The sequence below is a fragment of the Bolinopsis microptera genome, chromosome 1 (genome assembly GCF_026151205.1).
Source record: "Bolinopsis microptera isolate Bmic1 chromosome 1, MBARI_Bmic_1.0, whole genome shotgun sequence".
Classification (NCBI taxonomy): Eukaryota; Metazoa; Ctenophora; class Tentaculata; order Lobata; family Bolinopsidae; genus Bolinopsis; species Bolinopsis microptera.
In genome coordinates, this window is record NC_087072.1 from 19945189 (window position 1) to 19962461 (window position 17273).

Sequence of the window (17273 nt, forward strand, 5' to 3'; positions counted from 1 at the left end):
ACCCTGGACCCCTCGTGGAACCACGTGATCAACATCATGATCCTACCTCAACTCTTCAACTCTGAAGTAACAGTGCAATGTGCTAAACCAGGACCAGGTGACCAGGCCCCCTACACTCTGACTGGTAGTGCAGTTGTCACGTGTGCTCTACAAAGTGAGGAGTGGGAATATAGCCAGGGTCCTCCTGTCTGCACACAGATGTGGGGTAAGTTAACTGACATTAATTGCATGTTTATTAATTAACTGACACATGTTAAGGTGTGCGCGGCGCAGGATAATTCAAATTCATCACGGAATTCAGCCGCCCTTGTTTCGTTATTTAGCATTTTAAGAGCTCTGGACAGGTTTCGCGCGGAATAACAACCCAATGTCTTATTTTTCTTGTAAAAAAGGTTATATCCGAACATGGTAACTAGCGGTTTAAGACGTATGCCTTTGCGGAAATTTACAGCGCAGGCTAAAGTTCAGGCCCAGGTTTGGTATAGTCATCTTCTACTTTAACTATCCTTAATCCCAGATATCAAATATAAATATGAATGAGATGGTAAGCAATTTACTAACTGCAAACAAGAAGAAACCACTTTCGTAGTATATATAATTATGAATTAATCATTTCAAAGTATAAGTTTAGTATCTAATATTATGTTTACTTTCATTCTCATTTGATTAAAATTATTTATTTCACTTTTCTTTCCTGTTATTCACAGAGGAAACAACGTGAGCCATGTCTCAAAATTAAAGGGATTTTTTCAGCTGCCATCGATTTCCATTCTCCACGTTTCAATACCTTAGTAAATAGCAACGATTTTAAAATTGTTGGTGCAATTCTTCGCTCGAAGATTGTAAATAATTGGATTCACAAGTTCTGTTAAAAGGTCACGTTGCTCATTGCAGCTGCTATAATAATTTTTAAAATAGGCTCCTTTGATTTAAATGATAAATTTAAAAGTCCCTGCAAAGGGAATTATTCTACTAGTCAGCTGCTATTGTATGACCACAATTTGAAAGATAATAGATTATTCACAATTAAAAGTTATTTCAGAGACGGGATATTAGAAGCAAGCGTTGCAGCTGCCCATATTAATTATCCTCCAGCAATAGAGGAAACAACTAAAACATAGCAGGAGCTCAAATATAATGCATTTTGAATTGGTAACCTTAATTTGGAAAACTTTGGATCTTATAATGATCGGGCATGTAATTTCAAATCATAGCTTTTCCGATTTGTTTTGCAGAGTCAACACCAGAATTTTCTAAATTGCGAGCGTTGAAATCGGTTCGGATAGCACACTGAGTGCAGAATCTCTAGATAAGGAACAACAGCAGATAAATAGGGACTGTATTCCTTAATTAGCTGGTCGTTATTGGACCTATTTGCCGTGCTACTATTATCTTAATTAAGTAGTGTTAAGATACTAACTGGAAATTATTATTGATAAGTGGATTGTATCTTATTGTAATCAATGTAGTTTTTATGAAGCCTTTCAAATACTCGATTTTCTTGGGAAAAGTGGTCTCATCAGCTATTTTAACACAGTTTACTCCAGCTAGCAACAGGAAGAACTTTGCATCTTTGTTAAATGTGACTTGTGAGTTAAACCTAAATCTGACAATAATGTGAAGAAACTTTGGAGAAGGATTTTACACCGTTGTTTAACTTAGGTTTTAAAACTAAAATATGATAATGATACACTTCGTTGGGTATAGGTAGAGGTACTAGTGGACCTTGCAGTCCGTTACCATGTTTAACACTGATGCTGATAGTTATATATAATATATATATCATAATAATGAAACATGGCAACCAGTTTAACTTTAACCCACTTTGGTGCAAGGGTAAACGGACACAATTCCACTTCTGTGTGTGATTTATGTCATATCTTTACGTTGGAGTTTCTTGTCGCGCTTGCACAGCAAAGTAATTAGGCAAATTTCATACGGTTTTAATTTGAAGTGTTAATTAATTTTAAGTATTGATTTGGTAAAGTTGTTTGTAAGATCTTGTTTAAATTTGTGTACAGACTTGGAACCGACCGGGTTTCCGGCTGAGTCTGGTAACTGGTTACGGTCCGGTTTCCAAGAATTTGGTCGAAGATTCAACCGAAATTTATCTTTAAAATGTTCTTCTCAAACCCTGAAATGCATATTTTTCGTCTAAATAGGTTCTAAAACAATTTTATTTTTATTTTTATTTCGTTCGATGTTGTTCATTTTTTTGCAAACAAATATTGTAACGAATCTCGAATCGTACTATCGAATCGTAGTATTTGGGTCTCGTATCTGAGTTCCGATAGCAGAGTCGGATGTGATTTATTTCTTAATTTTGAATTATCTCAATTTTTAATCGATAGTATAGGTTTCGAGATAAATATCATCAAAATTTAAAATATTTTCAAATATTTTATATTTTCGAAATGTTTTCGAAATTTAAAATAACCATTTTGATATAATCTACTAGAAGCTATTCACTATTCAGTACATTCATTTCAAGCTAAAGTAATATATCACTACGCTTCTTCTATTCTGCCAATAACACTATGCAAAATTAATTAGAAACTAAGAAAGAAAACATCTATGAAAAAGAGAGATATTTTATTTTATAATTTTGTTCCATTATAAACAAGTCAAAAATATGTAGATAGGCAGTATTCAAAAAGCTGACCCAGCAGACTACTTATGACATGATGGTAAACAGATCATTATATGAAATGTATCTTGACATGGTATATCCTGCTCCACATACGACCCTGTGACGACATTCTAACTTTTCTCCTTCTGGTGGGTGTTTGCCGGGTGGGTGCCGGGTGGGTGCCGGGTGGGTGCCGGGTGGGTGCCGGGTGGGTGCCGGGTGGGTGCCGGGTGGGTGCTGGGTGGGTGCCGGGTGGGTGCCGGGTGGGTGCCGGGTGGGTGCCGGGTGGGTGCCGGGTGGGTGCCGGGTGGGTGCCGGGTGGGTGCCGGGTGGGTGCCGGGTGGGTGCCGGGTGGGTGCCGGGTGGGTGCCGGGTGGGTGCCGGGTGGGTGCCGGGTGGGTGCCGGGTGGGTGCTGGGTGGGTGCCGGGTGGGTGCCGGGTGGGTGCCGGGTGGGTGCCGGGTGGGTGCCGGGTGGGTGCCGGGTGGGTGCCGGGTGGGTGCCGGGTGGGTGTCTGTTTAATTTATTCTGCACTTACTCTGTTCAAACATTGTCTTCTCAAACTTGTTTGAACTCTCCTCGCTGTATCCAGAAACTTGTCTCTCAATCCACTGCTTCTAGAGATGATGATAACCGGATTGAGGGCGGAGCTTAGAATCGGCAGCACTGTCCCAAACACTGCTATGAAAAGTGTAAAGGTTGCATGATCAGGTAGTGTTAGTCCTGACAGTATTGAAAACACATATCCGTATAAAGCAGAGTTACAGATAACGAATAGAGATGACATGAGGATTACTGTAATGGTCACGTGACGTTGATTGGAGCTAGCTGGGAACTGACTCGATCTGTGGAGAGATATGACCTGCAGAATGCACGTGATAATGATAATAACAACTGGTATTAAAAAAGCGATGGCCAGGAGCGTCACCAGTATACCGTGAGATAATATTGTTTGATCTGCAACCATAGCTGCTAGACCGCAGCCCATAATAACGTAGTCAGTATAGAAACCCATAGTGAACAATCTTTCAACGACATAAACCTGATATATATCAAGTCCAGCAATGACAATCCACGGAACAACATAAAGAACGCAGACCAGTATCACCATCTTTATCTTGATCTGGTGGAAGGGTCTGAGGATCATTACTGTCCTGGAAACAGCCAGCACTAAGTTGTAAAACACGGACGATCTGTAGCTTATCTGAATGAGAGTGTAGAAGATTACTGTGTTATAGTCCATGGTTCCCTCGCTGATAACATCTCTTGTGAAGAGTGAGAAGGCTATAGACTGGTGTATGACCCCAGCAGCAGTCAGAATATCCGTCACTGATATTAAAGTATAGAGAAGTGGGACTAGGGAGAGTTTGTTTTTCCGGTAGAAGTTGATAACGAAGATGTTGAGGGTGATTGTGATAATGCTTAGTAAAATACAAGGCACCCCGGTGGTGAAGTAAGGCTCGAGGACGTTTAATTGGTTATCAGTACTACTGATACTACTGACAGTAGAGTGGTTGGTTGGGAAACCAGAGAAGTAGTCTGTGTAGTTACCAGGATGGAAGTCAGTGGTGGAATATTCTAGTACCGCTTCAGTGGAGTGAGTTGCAAGAAGTCTTGGATCAGTCATCTTCGTGTTAATCATTATAAATTAAGATAACTTGAATCAGGGTAAGGGTTCAGATAAAAGTGACAACAAATTCTTAAAGATTAGTAATTATGATGGAGAATGCTCTGCCACATACCTGCCCTGCGCTTTTGCGTCATAAACAAGAAGAATGTTAGTCTACGTAACACGAAAAGCTGAAACATAGCAACAAACTTCGTATAACGTCACCGCCAATAAAATTAAACTTAGTTATGAAAATGTGGAAATATGAATTATTGTCTTAGCCAAAGTTTTAAACACAAAAAAAGAGTATGTTCTTTACCTCACAAAGGAGTAGCAGTGCGTGGGGACTGGGGAATAAAACCTATCTTAATAATAAGGAGACCTTATGAGATTTATTTGAGCTTATAATAAATACATTATATACAGAATATATACTATAAGCTAAAAATGTTATTCGTCTATTATTATTGCAGTAGCTCCATAAGTTTGGAGCCACCTGGTTATTGAACGCGGAGAATTTTGCCATAAGTTATCAAATTTTGAGTCTCGACAGAAACATAATCTAATAGCCGAATGATATTTTAACTAAGCGATTTTTGTACAGTTTTGAATTCTCCTTAATCGACACTTATTACCGCATCAAAAAATATCAATCACAACCATAGTTATGAACAGAGACAGCGTAAATATACATGTGAGCTAGTCATGACGTATCATTCCACTTGCCACTTTACCTCCTTTGTAGAATTCCCCGGTATCCTCTAGAGATATAATTAGGTAGAGCATATTTATGCTATCCTCTTATGGGTCACCTAGGTCCTGCCTCTCTTGAAAAACAATGCTTTATTCATAAGCATTGCAAACAGAGGGTTCCTGCATTATTTTGGCAAGCTAACCCGTTGCTAAAGCCTAAATCCCCTTATAGCAAGGATTAAAAGGCCATTATGCCATTAGGAAAACTATGGACATTATCCTCGGTACGTTTTAATTTTATTCCAACTCGTTTCTAGCTCTGCTCTATCAGCAGATCAGTCATTAATTGCTGTCAGGACGGGTATTATAGGACACTAGGGCGGAGGAGACAAGTGCGGTATTTTCCTAAAAGGGTCGACACGTGGGCGAATCACATGACTCAATTTAACATGAACACGAGGGCGGAACCAAACACCGTCCTAAATGATGAACTAGTGAGTAGTGATAAACTTGTAACATCACACAATTTCATTTTAACTTTGGTTTATAAGCGTCAACCTACTATGATTAACCTTAATATTATCAGCAGGCCTATTTAGCAGTTTACAAATTTATTGAAAGGAAATAAGAACTAGTGCAGTGGTCGTTTTAACTGAGAGGATTGATGGTTTAAAATTGAGTGAACACGCCTCAGTGAAATTCGTCAGCACAAAGTAAATTCCCGCCCTGGTACGTACTACCCCTGATCTAAAATTGTGTAATTCTAGCGTCAGCGACTGCGATATACTGAAGACCAAGTTTGTCACATGAACATCTAGGCAGTGTTTGATTGGTCTAAGCACATAACCAAACCCCAACATCTGCTGCTGAGTTGGCTGAGATTACATTATTTGTCACATCAGTATATGTTTTGTTTCAAATTTACACGTGAGTAGATCCAATTCTTCGAGCTAAGCTGTACACCAACCTGGCCGTTGAGAACATCAAAATTTCCGTTTAATCTATGTTTTGCCAGTAAAGTCTTGTCAGATGTGATTAAATGATTGAATATGGCTATATGGTAACAGCTAAGTTATATCAATTAATCATTAATGTGCATAAAAGTAGGTTGACGCTTATTATAAACAAAAGTTTAAATGAAATTTTACAAGTTAATTATTATACAAGTTCATCATTTAAAACGGTGTTTAGAACCGCCCTTGTGTCTCCAGTTCCCGGCAGGACAGCAAAACAACCAGCGACCTCTGCACGCACACCATATCAACCGGTGGCTGCTGCTCGCAGAGCAGAAAATTTTCAATCCGGGAATAGAAATAGATTGATATCCGCCGTTTACGGTCCGGCAGCCAAAACCCCAGACCGGTCGGCTCCTAGTACGGACTTAGGAATATTCACTACTCAGAGCAGTGTACAATAGAATACAATGAGTTGGTTTGGCTAGTCAAATGATCGTTTATCAAATTTTGAGTGAAACAGACGGTTGATTTCCTATTTGTTTGTTTAAAAAGATTCCTGTTTTCAATTTTATTTGTTATAGAATCTGTTTCTTTTTTGATTGATTATGTCACTGTACTAACCTTTATTATACCTACATGTATTGTATGGTTTCTGCTTCTATTAAGTTTAGTGTGGTTTACAATAAAAGATGTTCTAATTTTGTCTTTGTCTTATATTGAGTTATACTTTTGTTCACTTTTACACATTTCATTTCATTTCATAGTTCCAACTTAACTTCCAAACCTAATCTATACAATTTTTAAAATATTTTCACTTTTGATGCAAATACCCACGTCTAAAATCCGTTGCTAGGTTATTAAAGTTATAAGTTTATTGCGCAATTTTCCAAATACATTTCATGATTTTACACTGCAGATCTACACAGAAATCTTTACAAAAATTACCATTTAAAACCATCTAGTTATTCCACCAGTCATTAAACACTGAATTGGCAGCTGAATTTGCAACTCAGATTTCTGTATGCGAAGCTTTCACTGGGTCTTATGGAGGGACTGTTTAAAGAAATAGCATCTTTCGAATCTAGGAAGACTAGGAATCCCTATTATATAGTCCAGGATGAAATTTAATTGTCGAATTCGTCTGTCTGACAGGGATTTTCAGAACAGCTGGCCTTGAAACGTAAATTAACTTAAACCGCTATTATTAAACATTTTCTTTTCCGTTTTCTTGTTTTCTACAGTCGCACAGCTAACTTATCAATCATGTGATCGCAAATACAAAAGTTACGTCCAAAGTTAAGTCGCTATCCCATTGACACGATACGTTAGATGCGATCTGGGTTGATAATTTGTCCTTATCTTATTAATCTGCTTGCTTGTTTGTTTGAGTGTGACTTAAAACGAGCCCTTCCGGGTAAGTAAGCTTCCTGTCACCACTTCAAGTTTAGAAATTACATTTCCCTCTACAGAATAATTCAAACACTGTATCAGCCACCTAATGTTTAATGGAGAAGAAATTGGTACACTTCAGAGGCCCGTATCAGCAGTAACAACCACACGCCACACGGGGCAGTGTGGTAATCTGCAAGATGCAGAACAGGTGAGTTAATATAATTATACTAGTACACAAATATCCATGACAGAGCAGCTGGCTTTTAAATCTGAATATTCTTTTCTACATTTGCACAGCTGACTTACCAATTATTTGGGCACCATATACTTATAATACACTGTTTGGGATCTGAGATGAGATTCCTAAATATCGAGGTGTCCTCTGCTGTCTGCATTTGACACCATCAAAAGGATCAGTCTTCCTAGAGCTTCTTATTGATGCTTGTATAATTATAGTTCAGATCAAAGTAATTAGTAAAGTCGACTGTTCCAGGAGAGCTTTAATGTCGTGATAATATAATAGTTGCGATCCAGGATGTTTTTTTGTCTGACTGCTTTATATATTCATATCTCAATACATTCTGAAAGCTGCTCGATCAATACTGTTAGTCATTCGTCTTGAATTTCTTATTGTCCACATACTTCGGACTACCTTTATGGATTTGGTCTAAGTTGAGATTTGTTTTATTTTTCTCGCCATTGCAAAGAATTGTGTTTTTTTTTGAAGAGTCATTCGTTTACTTTCCGTTTAACTTGAATCACGTCGTCTCGCCATCTGTGTTCAGTAAACAATAGCCACAGAGTAACACATAAATCATCGCTTTAGCTCATCCATAATCTATATTCGTGGTTTAAATGGTCTAAATATGAGAGCTATATTACGTGTGATGGATGATTGACCCAACTGCATAATATATTATATTCTGTGCCGATAAATAGCGCATAACAATAGAGTTAACTTATAAAGTCTCGGCACTGGGGTATTTAGCAGTTAGCTTTTAGAGCTGGTTTAAACAGCAATCATTCCATTGTCATTCAAATTTTTTGTAAATGGTTAGAGACTGAAAGTATTTATTAAAGATGAATTTCGACTCCTGGTAGCCGTATTTAAATATATAAGTCCTGTCTGATTGGTATATTATAAATCGGTTTTAGTGGTTGATGGCTGACTCAGGGCCGAAACTTTCGCTATTTTTCACCTCCATTATGCAACACCTCCATTATGCAACGCTAGTAGTTTAGAAGCTTATAACCCTCTAATTCAGGTACCGATGACAAACGGAAGACAGCTATGTTGAATGTTTCGAAGTGCCAAATTCCTGTAAAAAGAATAGTTTGTTGATGTGTCTTATTATTTTGCTCGATCAATTTCATTTCCTTTGAGCGTAACTTTTCAACCCAAGGCCTTCAGGATAGAAATGGTCTCTGTCAACACTCCAAGTCTAGATGTCTCTCTTCAGAATACGTCAATCGCTCCAATATCCACTGAGTATTCTCTGATTAAGGACAAAGAAGTCCAATACTTTCTGGCGGCTTATTTCCTGCTTGTCTTACTCTCATGTCTGATCGGAGATCCTATCATCCTGGCCGCTTCACTTAAGCCCAATGGTATCCGGCTCAACCATTTCATAGTAACAGTGATGCAACATATTGCAGTATCTGACCTCATGTCTTGTTTCACTTTCATTTTACCTAATACTTTAGCCTTTATTGCTAATAAATGGGTTTTAGGAAATACTTTAAATGACTATCGTTGGTATTTAGATAGTGCTACTTTTGGAGCTAACACTATTCTGACCAGTATGCTAAGTACAACCAAATTTCTGCTGCTTCAATACCCAACACGAACGCGGGGATGGACAGTTAGAAAAGCACACATTAGCTGCTTCAGTATATGGTTCTTTGCGTGCATTTTCCCTGCTATGTATTTTGGCTTTGATATGGCTTTAAAAAGAGAATGGCTGACCCGGAAGTCGTCTTTGTTCCATTACCTAGCTTACTTCAAATTAGGGATCACTTTTGTCCTTCCATTTTTGGTCATGATAGTAACCACTATACTTATCCTCTTCCATCTTATGGAAGCCAGGAGAGTTGCTAAAAAAAGTGGAGGCAGGACACGGCGGCGAGGAATTGCTACTGTTGTCACCATTGTCACAGTTTACTGCATCGCACATATTCCTTTTATATGGGTCAACGTCTATGGATTCATCAATAAAGACTATACGGAATCCCTGGCGTGGATCATGGCCTGTTTTACCGGACTGAATACCATGTGTAACATTTACGTGTACTGCATCACTATTCCTAGCCTGAGGCAGTTCATCAGGGTGAACATCCTGCGACGACATCTCAGTAATACCTCTGGGACACTGAAAGTGCACGAACCTACCGCTGTATTTAAATCGAATCACCCAGTCTCCATAGGATCACCCAACAGTACCATCAGGTCGCCACAAATTCCCATCAGGTCAACCCCGGTCCTTACTAGGTCAATCCGAAAAAACCGCTTTCTGTTACCCTATTCCTATCCTAGCAATATTCCTAGCTGATCCTGTACCCCTCAATTATCCTGCAGTTGAACAGAAGTTGAACAGGAAGTTGACCAGAACACTCTAGCTGGGTAAGGTTGTAACTTCAACTGTTATAAGATTTTTGTAAAGATGAATTAAAGCGCACCAGAGTTGATGTTTATAAGGATTAAGTTACAGTAGGATTTTACCGAACTCTGCAGCTCTGCAGGTTTTTCTCTCAATATTTTAGTTTTACTTCTTCCCATCTTAAATTAGAGTTTATGGATTGAAATAAGGTTTGGAATTACACTTAAATATTTGAACAGTTCTTATGTCGAGATACATTTTGCTTTAAGTTTTTTATTTTAGGCACCCCATTTAAACCATTTTATTTATTTCTGGGTTATGTTCTGAATTTATTTGTTGACCTGTTGTGGTTTAGATTTCTCAACTAATATCTTGTCGTGATTTTCAAACCATATCACTAAAATATACCAATGAATGACCTAGTGAAACGTGTGTTAAATATGGTTTAATGTGGGAACAATGGTGTCTGTTCAAATAAAAAACACTCAAACTCAGACTCACTAATTCACAATATGATAAGTCTCAAAATCTTACCAAGAGTTCCGTTATTGTACATGGTTGTCATGGAGAATGATATCTTCTTGCAGTATGCTTCCAACTGCGGCTCTGGACTGAGGAGGAGTTCTTTCATCAATAATTTGTCGTGGATAATAAAAGCGGGGAGGAGGTTTGTGCAGAGTTTTTACACGTGACATCGATTCGGGGACTTTGATTTTAAATGCATGTGACGTGTTAAGACAAGGTTGCAACACCTCACCTCTCTAAAAATCGTCTTATCAGCAATTAAAATGTCGATGCAAGAATTGGATTCCATACCGAACAAGATATGCTAAAACATTAGCACTTGTAGCTATGAATAAATTGAATAGTTTCTAAAAAGTATATGAGTCCAATAAACTCCCGATCCTTACAAAGTTTCACAGTAAACTAACTAAAATAACCCACAATATACTAACTTCATGTAGAGGTAATGATAAGCGCAGTACTGAGTGAAGAGAGGGCCGTGATCTAGTGGTAGTGGGTGCAGCATGTCAGCTGTAAAGTCCTTTAGTGGCACCAGCGACAGGTAGTCCTGTGGAGACGGAGATTTTTAGCTATCATTTCAACGATTTACTACGGTGGAAGAATGATTTCTCCTGATACTATTATGCGCGTGTAATATCCTAGTCGGATTGAATTACCACTCGAAATAGGTATCAACTCAAATTCTAAATGCCAAAACTCTAAAGTCTATAAAGATTTGTAGATAATTAGCCCTGGAACTGTATCTTCTCAAAACCGATTTTGAATAATCCACTTTAAAAGTTCCTCACCACAAATACGCTTTCAGCGTGAGTTAGAGACAGAGTAACAATAATGATAGTGTTGCCTCCCGACACAGGAAGTGGTGTCCAATACCCAGTCCAGGAAGGGTTGTGTGACACCACTCCGCTTTCAATCCTCCCTGAGATGGTGGCAGCCACTCTACACCCGCTAGCACTGGGACAGAACTTGTACAACACGTCTCCTGTGGAGCGGGAAAGTTTTAATTCTCATAATTATGGGATTTAGCAATTCTATCCGGAATTTTATACGTGCAAATTGTATTATAGTGGAGATCATTAGGTGCATTGCACTAAAATTAACCTATACGTGATAGTCTTATACACTAAAATATTTCAACAGTATCACCAAATGTCTTCAATGACAGACGAAAGCTCGTCTCTGAAAATAGGTATTGTCAAACATTTCATCAAAATCTATTGTTCTGGATGTAAGCAAACTGGTGATTTGTAAACCATCTAAACTGCAATATATTTTCTAGCCCTAAAATACGTCCTATATTTGCCTGCCGATCATAACTTATTCTAATGAAAAAGGTCTCTCAATAAGTGAAACTTACACCCCTCTCATTTTATCTGTAAATATCTATTGTGGGAACTTAATGCCTTACTCTAGTACTTATTCAATTTGACAACATTCTTAGCACAAGCCCAAGACAGACTGCATAAATTCCTTCTTCTTAGCTAAATAAATCCGATCAAGAGTCTGTCCTTACCTCCACTATTGTTCTCATCCTGAATATTTACAAATCCACGTGCAACATCGGAAGTGTACTTGAAGTAGTGGACAATAACCACGTACTGTTCAGGTTCCGTACGTGTTATCGTGTTCTCCAGGATTATCACGGACAGGGATGGCTGAAGAGGAGGGGAGTTAGTTTAAACCGATTAAATGAATGTGATCTCCACCATTTTCCTAAGGATAATGGTAATTTATTTGGCTCAAACTGTTACTCGATAACTCAGTCAACGACAGTTTTAGTGAAAAAGAACACCATCAATAGAGTTACTTATAAAAACTTACCGAGCTTTGGTCGAGGAGCATGACACCAGTGCCATGATAGAAAGTTTCTTGAAGTTCAATCTTCACAGCATCAATAGCACTCTCACTTTCGTACATCACGTAATCTGAATATTTGAATGAATTAATTAATTTGAGACTTGTTAAAGGGCTACATAGTGTGAATTATGAAGAAATTCCTGATGTGCAACATATAGCTATTTATTACAGGTTGTAACAGTAAAATGAGTCCCTCCTTTTGCTCTGAACTAAAAAGAATAGGATAAAGTCAAAAAACTGGGCAATACCTCGGAGATCAATGAAGTCAGACTTGAGGCACTCGTTGTCAGGCCCCTGGATACAGTAGAACTGAGCTTGTACCAGGTCCAGGTTCCAGTCCTCCTCTCGGATCAGCATGATGGAATCCTGGACAGTGCATTTTCAGACGCACAGTTCTTTAGGACAAATATTCTACATTATTATTTCCATAATATAGTTATTCTCCATAATATTTGGAATCTTTAAAAATTTTATGCGTTTTACTAATGAGCAAGAAATATAATCCACCGATTTTACCGCATAGATAATAGTAGTACCGCTGATCTGACATTATCTACATTTTAATATAGATCTATTTCTGCAAGACTTGTGAAACTTTTAAAACTAAGGCGCGGAATTTAAATTCATCATCAATATCAGACAATCATCTATATATTAATATAAGATGTGATTAGCATATTAGAATAAATATAATCAAACAATTATGCTCGGACATTGAAGCCGCCCTAATTCGAGTAAGTCGAGTAATATAATCAATAATATAATTAATCTAGGCTAGACAGCGTATAGAAATTAAACTCACGATAAAGACCATAGAATCTTCCTCCAACTTCAAAGTAAGAGTAGCAGTGGGATCAACAACACTGTAGAAAAGCTTTAGTTTCTTGTTCTTATTGGTAGCTACAGCTCTGCATCCCTCCTCCCATGGACATGGGATAAACTCTATCTCTCCTGTTTCGTCTCCTAGCCTAAAGAGACATATTTACGACAAGTGTCAACATTTGCAATCAAACACAGAATACAGGTCTCCATGCGAATTAAAAAGATCCAAAACCAAGTTAAAATATGTAGTGTTATTTTAAATGATGAACTTACATTCTTTAAAAATATACAATGAACTAACGTGAGGGCACCAGTAAAAGAGTCGTCATAGTTGATGTAATGGTTAGGTTTGTAATACTTTACAATAAGATAGTAGTAAACCCCCGGCTGAAGCTGCAGGTCAACTCGCATCTGAAGTTTAAGTTGTGAGAATATAAAAATAGAATTCTTTCGAACATTTCACAAGGAATTCGTGAACCATTAATCATAAAGCATTTGATGGAAATGGTGCTAATCAGTGCTTCTAATTTTGGCAAGCTAAAGCCTAAAAATATCTCGACAATATACCTTGTTGGTAGCTTTTCCGTTACCATTGCTATCCACGTTGTTGAGTCTACCGAACAGGTTCACTCCCACAAGCTTGGTGTAAGCGGGCTGGAAAACAGGGTTCAACCAGGCTTCAGCCTCTTCGACCAAGTGGAACGAGGCCTCTATCGGGTATCTGTATCTGTTACACCTGGAGAGAGAAAAGAGGGGTTCAGGGAGGGGTTTATTGCCAGGACATTTAGAGGGAAGAGGAAAGGGGAGGGGTCAGGTAAATTGACCTTCTTCTTTTATGTAGGGAGAGAGAGAGAGAGGGGAAGGGTGTGTTTTAAAACGAGGCCACCGTTCTAACTAGCCCGACCAAGATTAAGTTATATATAGCTTATGTGGTAAAACCGATAAGCACCTGGACGTCATCAGCCATAACCCGGACTCCAGCTATACTCGAATATTTACGGAACCGCACCAATTACCCTGGTCTGGCTCCCTCCCCGCGGTTGGAAACTGACATGTTTAATCTGACCAGTTGGCCGGATCATGGTTTTCTCAATTTAATTATGGGCATGCAAGGGCACAGTTTAATCAGTCAGTGGCACTAGATCATGCTGAAAAGGCTCTGCACCACGTGAACCGCAGTGGGAGTCAAACGAGGTCATTGCTTCACTTGAGGCAAATATCCTGGTTAAATTAGGTTCTGGCCACAACTGAATGAGTTTATTGGTGCAAGTGACGGAGATTGGCGACAGAAAAATGGTTGGAATAACGTGAGGAGAATTATTATCGATTATTTTTCGTTTTTATTTAAACACTACCCTCCCCCATTGAAGATATCCCCCGGTACAATATTTAGCGCCATCCAAGAAGCCCGACATAGCTCCGTGAAGTACCGAAGTGCAATTCTGCGGAGCTGAGTCGAGCTTTGAACCCATCATTGACAATAAATAGAATATCTGCGATTATCAATGTTAAGATAATTCTAATTTTAAGGTACTCACAGTTGAGTGAAAGGACCGGGGAAGCAACGAGGAGAGACATCCTGCTTCAGAGAGGAGGTGAAGTAGTACTCTTTTGGGAGAGCTATTGTGTAGTGCTGAAATAAAGTTCCTATGAATATCTCGCTTATTTTATCCAACAAGGACCAAGGGCGACGTTATAAGTTTTCACACATATTATCTTCCTAAACAAGATTAGGTTAAGCTTACAGTTAAGTGTTTACTTTGGGGTCGTACTCAGCAACACACGCACTAGGGTACGTGTCGAATTAAGGAAGAAGAGAAGAAGTAGAATTAGAGTAAGCTTACCTGAATTTAAATCATTCTATTATTCTTATGGAAATTAATAACGTAACATTACGTGTTCCGCCTTTGATACCCAAAAATTACCCTCGTCTATAAAATATCCTACATCATACAGTCTGAGCAATGCAAACCCGTTTTTATAATCTAATCTGAGTAATTTAAAATCCGAGCACAGAGTATTGCGGGAAAGCCGCCGACCCCAACCTCTGGTGATGAAATACTTTAACTTCAACTGTGAACGATAACCCGGGCCCAATACTTCGAACTGAATTTAATTTGTTTTGTCCCCCTGGCGCAGTTTAACGTCAGATAAAAATTTGCCGGGGGGAAATTATTGATAATTTATAAAATACCGGCTGATAAACCTTGATGAATGTAATTTTTAATTAAAGGCAATGAATATCATTGAAACCTGACCCTTTTATATCAGTTATCTGCCGATGAAATGTACCTTTTCCGGGTTTTAAATGCAAAGAATCGGTCAACATTTATCTTAAATCCTGCATTTCAAATCATACTTACTGGAGAGAGTGAAAAGTATCTGAATTAATAGTTACAAATCTGTGTTTCATATAAAGTGAAGAGTTGGAAACTTACTATTTGGACAGATGAAGGGGTCGAGACCTTGATTAGCTGTTTCCCTGAACGTGACACATCGATACCCTTAACACCGAGACTGCCTGAAAATATTGTGGATTTTATAACAAGTTATATGTTTTATAACACGTTACACCTTCAATAAGTTATAACATAAATTCTGTACTCACCATAAACTCATAAACCATAACAAGGTTCATGGTTAAACATTCGCATGAAATATATCTAATAGATTATTCAAATGCTTGACTGATGACATAGTATTGAAGAAGTGTACTGAAGTAGACGAAGGGAGAATACTTAAACTTAACAAAGTATAATCTAACAGCAGAGTCTAGACCGGACTATAATGGTGCCAAAAGAAGGTGCCTTTAACTTGTGCTGCTGCTTCTATTGTCCAAACTTAACACGGGTCAATGGCCCCTGGGGTTGAGTCTTGTAACAAATTATCAACCGGAAGCAGACAAATTTAAACAAATGCAGAATTTTGCGCTAGGGCTGCCATGCTTCACCAGTTCCGTGCACTATCTGCTATCGTAAGTTCAACTTCTCTTTAATTAGCTGCACAAACTTACAGAGTAAGGTTCAGAAAACCTTCATTTTACCAACTGCCGGGTCGGATGGCGGGTTCAGGTGCGCTTTAAAGGAAGTCAAGGACTGATGAGCCTGAGAAAAAGTACCCCCTAAATGAGGGCCAGATCATCTCACCTTCCTGCTCGTGAAAAGTACATGGGAACCAAGCTGGAATCCTTACCAATTGTCTCAACAAACAATGCGTATTTTACGGGAAGCTGGTCTAGTGTGACAGGGAAAATCTGGTCGTACTACATTTTAGTACTCCTTATCAGTGCTTATCTCTTTACGGTGGGCTTATTATTCAGTTATTTGTGTGTATAGTTTGCGTTGTGTTGATCTTGCAATTGCCTGAAGATTCAGTTATAAGAATTACACGAGTGATGTGACGGATTATTAGGAAGTTGCTTTTTATTGTTTTCTTTTTTTTTGTTGTTGTTTTTATCGATTTGCAGTTGCCACGACAAATATCAAAGTAACGGCAGAACTAGGGTTTAAAGTGATCAGGCAATGAGAGAGTAAAAATATCAACTATAGACGAAGCATATTTTTTGACGCGTGACAACAATTTACCAATCAATTTCCAGTATTGACCAATCAAACCCCAGAATCACTGTCACATGTCAGAAATATGCTTCGCATCTCCACCAGAATCCACATATTTTTACCATAAAACCTTTGTTTTTTCAGTTTGTCTTCTTGGTCAAATTCTGCGATCACTTAATCGCAGGTTGGCAAAGCAAACACGCTCTACCCAAGCTATTTCCATCAACTCTGATTAATTCCAATATAATTAACTCTGATTAATTCCAATATAAATTAACTCTGATTAATTCTAATAAAAGCACTACAGTGCAGTGTTCAACAAGATACCCGTTCACACAGGTGTGAATATGCTAAAATATTGACATACAATCTAAACTACTAAACCTCTAAAAACGTTAAACCGACCATAAGATTGGGGAGAGTCCCCTGAAAACAAAGACAGAGTGACAGGATATCAATTAGTAGTCAAACCTGGCATTGTTAAAGTTAGTTCCTCATCACCCTCCATTATACCTCCATTGTTGTGTGATTGGTTTCGCCCCCCTTATTGGGTTTAGAGGAAGAAGCAGCTCTCTTGGTAGCCTGACCCCACCCGGACTAATTGATCACCAGTTAGTTCACGCATTACAGTCACGAT

At 38.5% G+C, this 17273-nt stretch overlaps 1 protein-coding gene across 3 annotated transcripts in view; it reads right to left on the reverse strand.

The window, feature by feature from the left end:
* LOC134824090 (laminin-like protein epi-1) overlaps window positions 1-17273 on the reverse strand; it is a 106118-nt gene that overhangs the window by 80381 nt on the left and 8464 nt on the right. For 2 of the 3 annotated variants that reach the window (XM_063835812.1, XM_063835803.1), the window contains exons 8-18: window positions 15518-15600; window positions 14618-14712; window positions 13647-13815; window positions 13381-13490; window positions 13060-13225; window positions 12506-12623; window positions 12222-12325; window positions 11914-12055; window positions 11189-11382; window positions 10832-10947; window positions 10410-10486 (exon numbers count right to left, since the gene is read on the reverse strand). In XM_063835812.1, the coding sequence (XP_063691882.1) occupies window positions 10410-10486; window positions 10832-10947; window positions 11189-11382; window positions 11914-12055; window positions 12222-12325; window positions 12506-12623; window positions 13060-13225; window positions 13381-13490; window positions 13647-13815; window positions 14618-14712; window positions 15518-15600 (1374 nt within the window). Of the gene's footprint in view, window positions 1-10409; window positions 10487-10831; window positions 10948-11188; window positions 11383-11913; window positions 12056-12221; window positions 12326-12505; window positions 12624-13059; window positions 13226-13380; window positions 13491-13646; window positions 13816-14617; window positions 14713-15517; window positions 15601-16225; window positions 16344-17273 lie in introns of those variants that run through there. The other variant, XM_063835820.1, reaches the window with a different exon arrangement.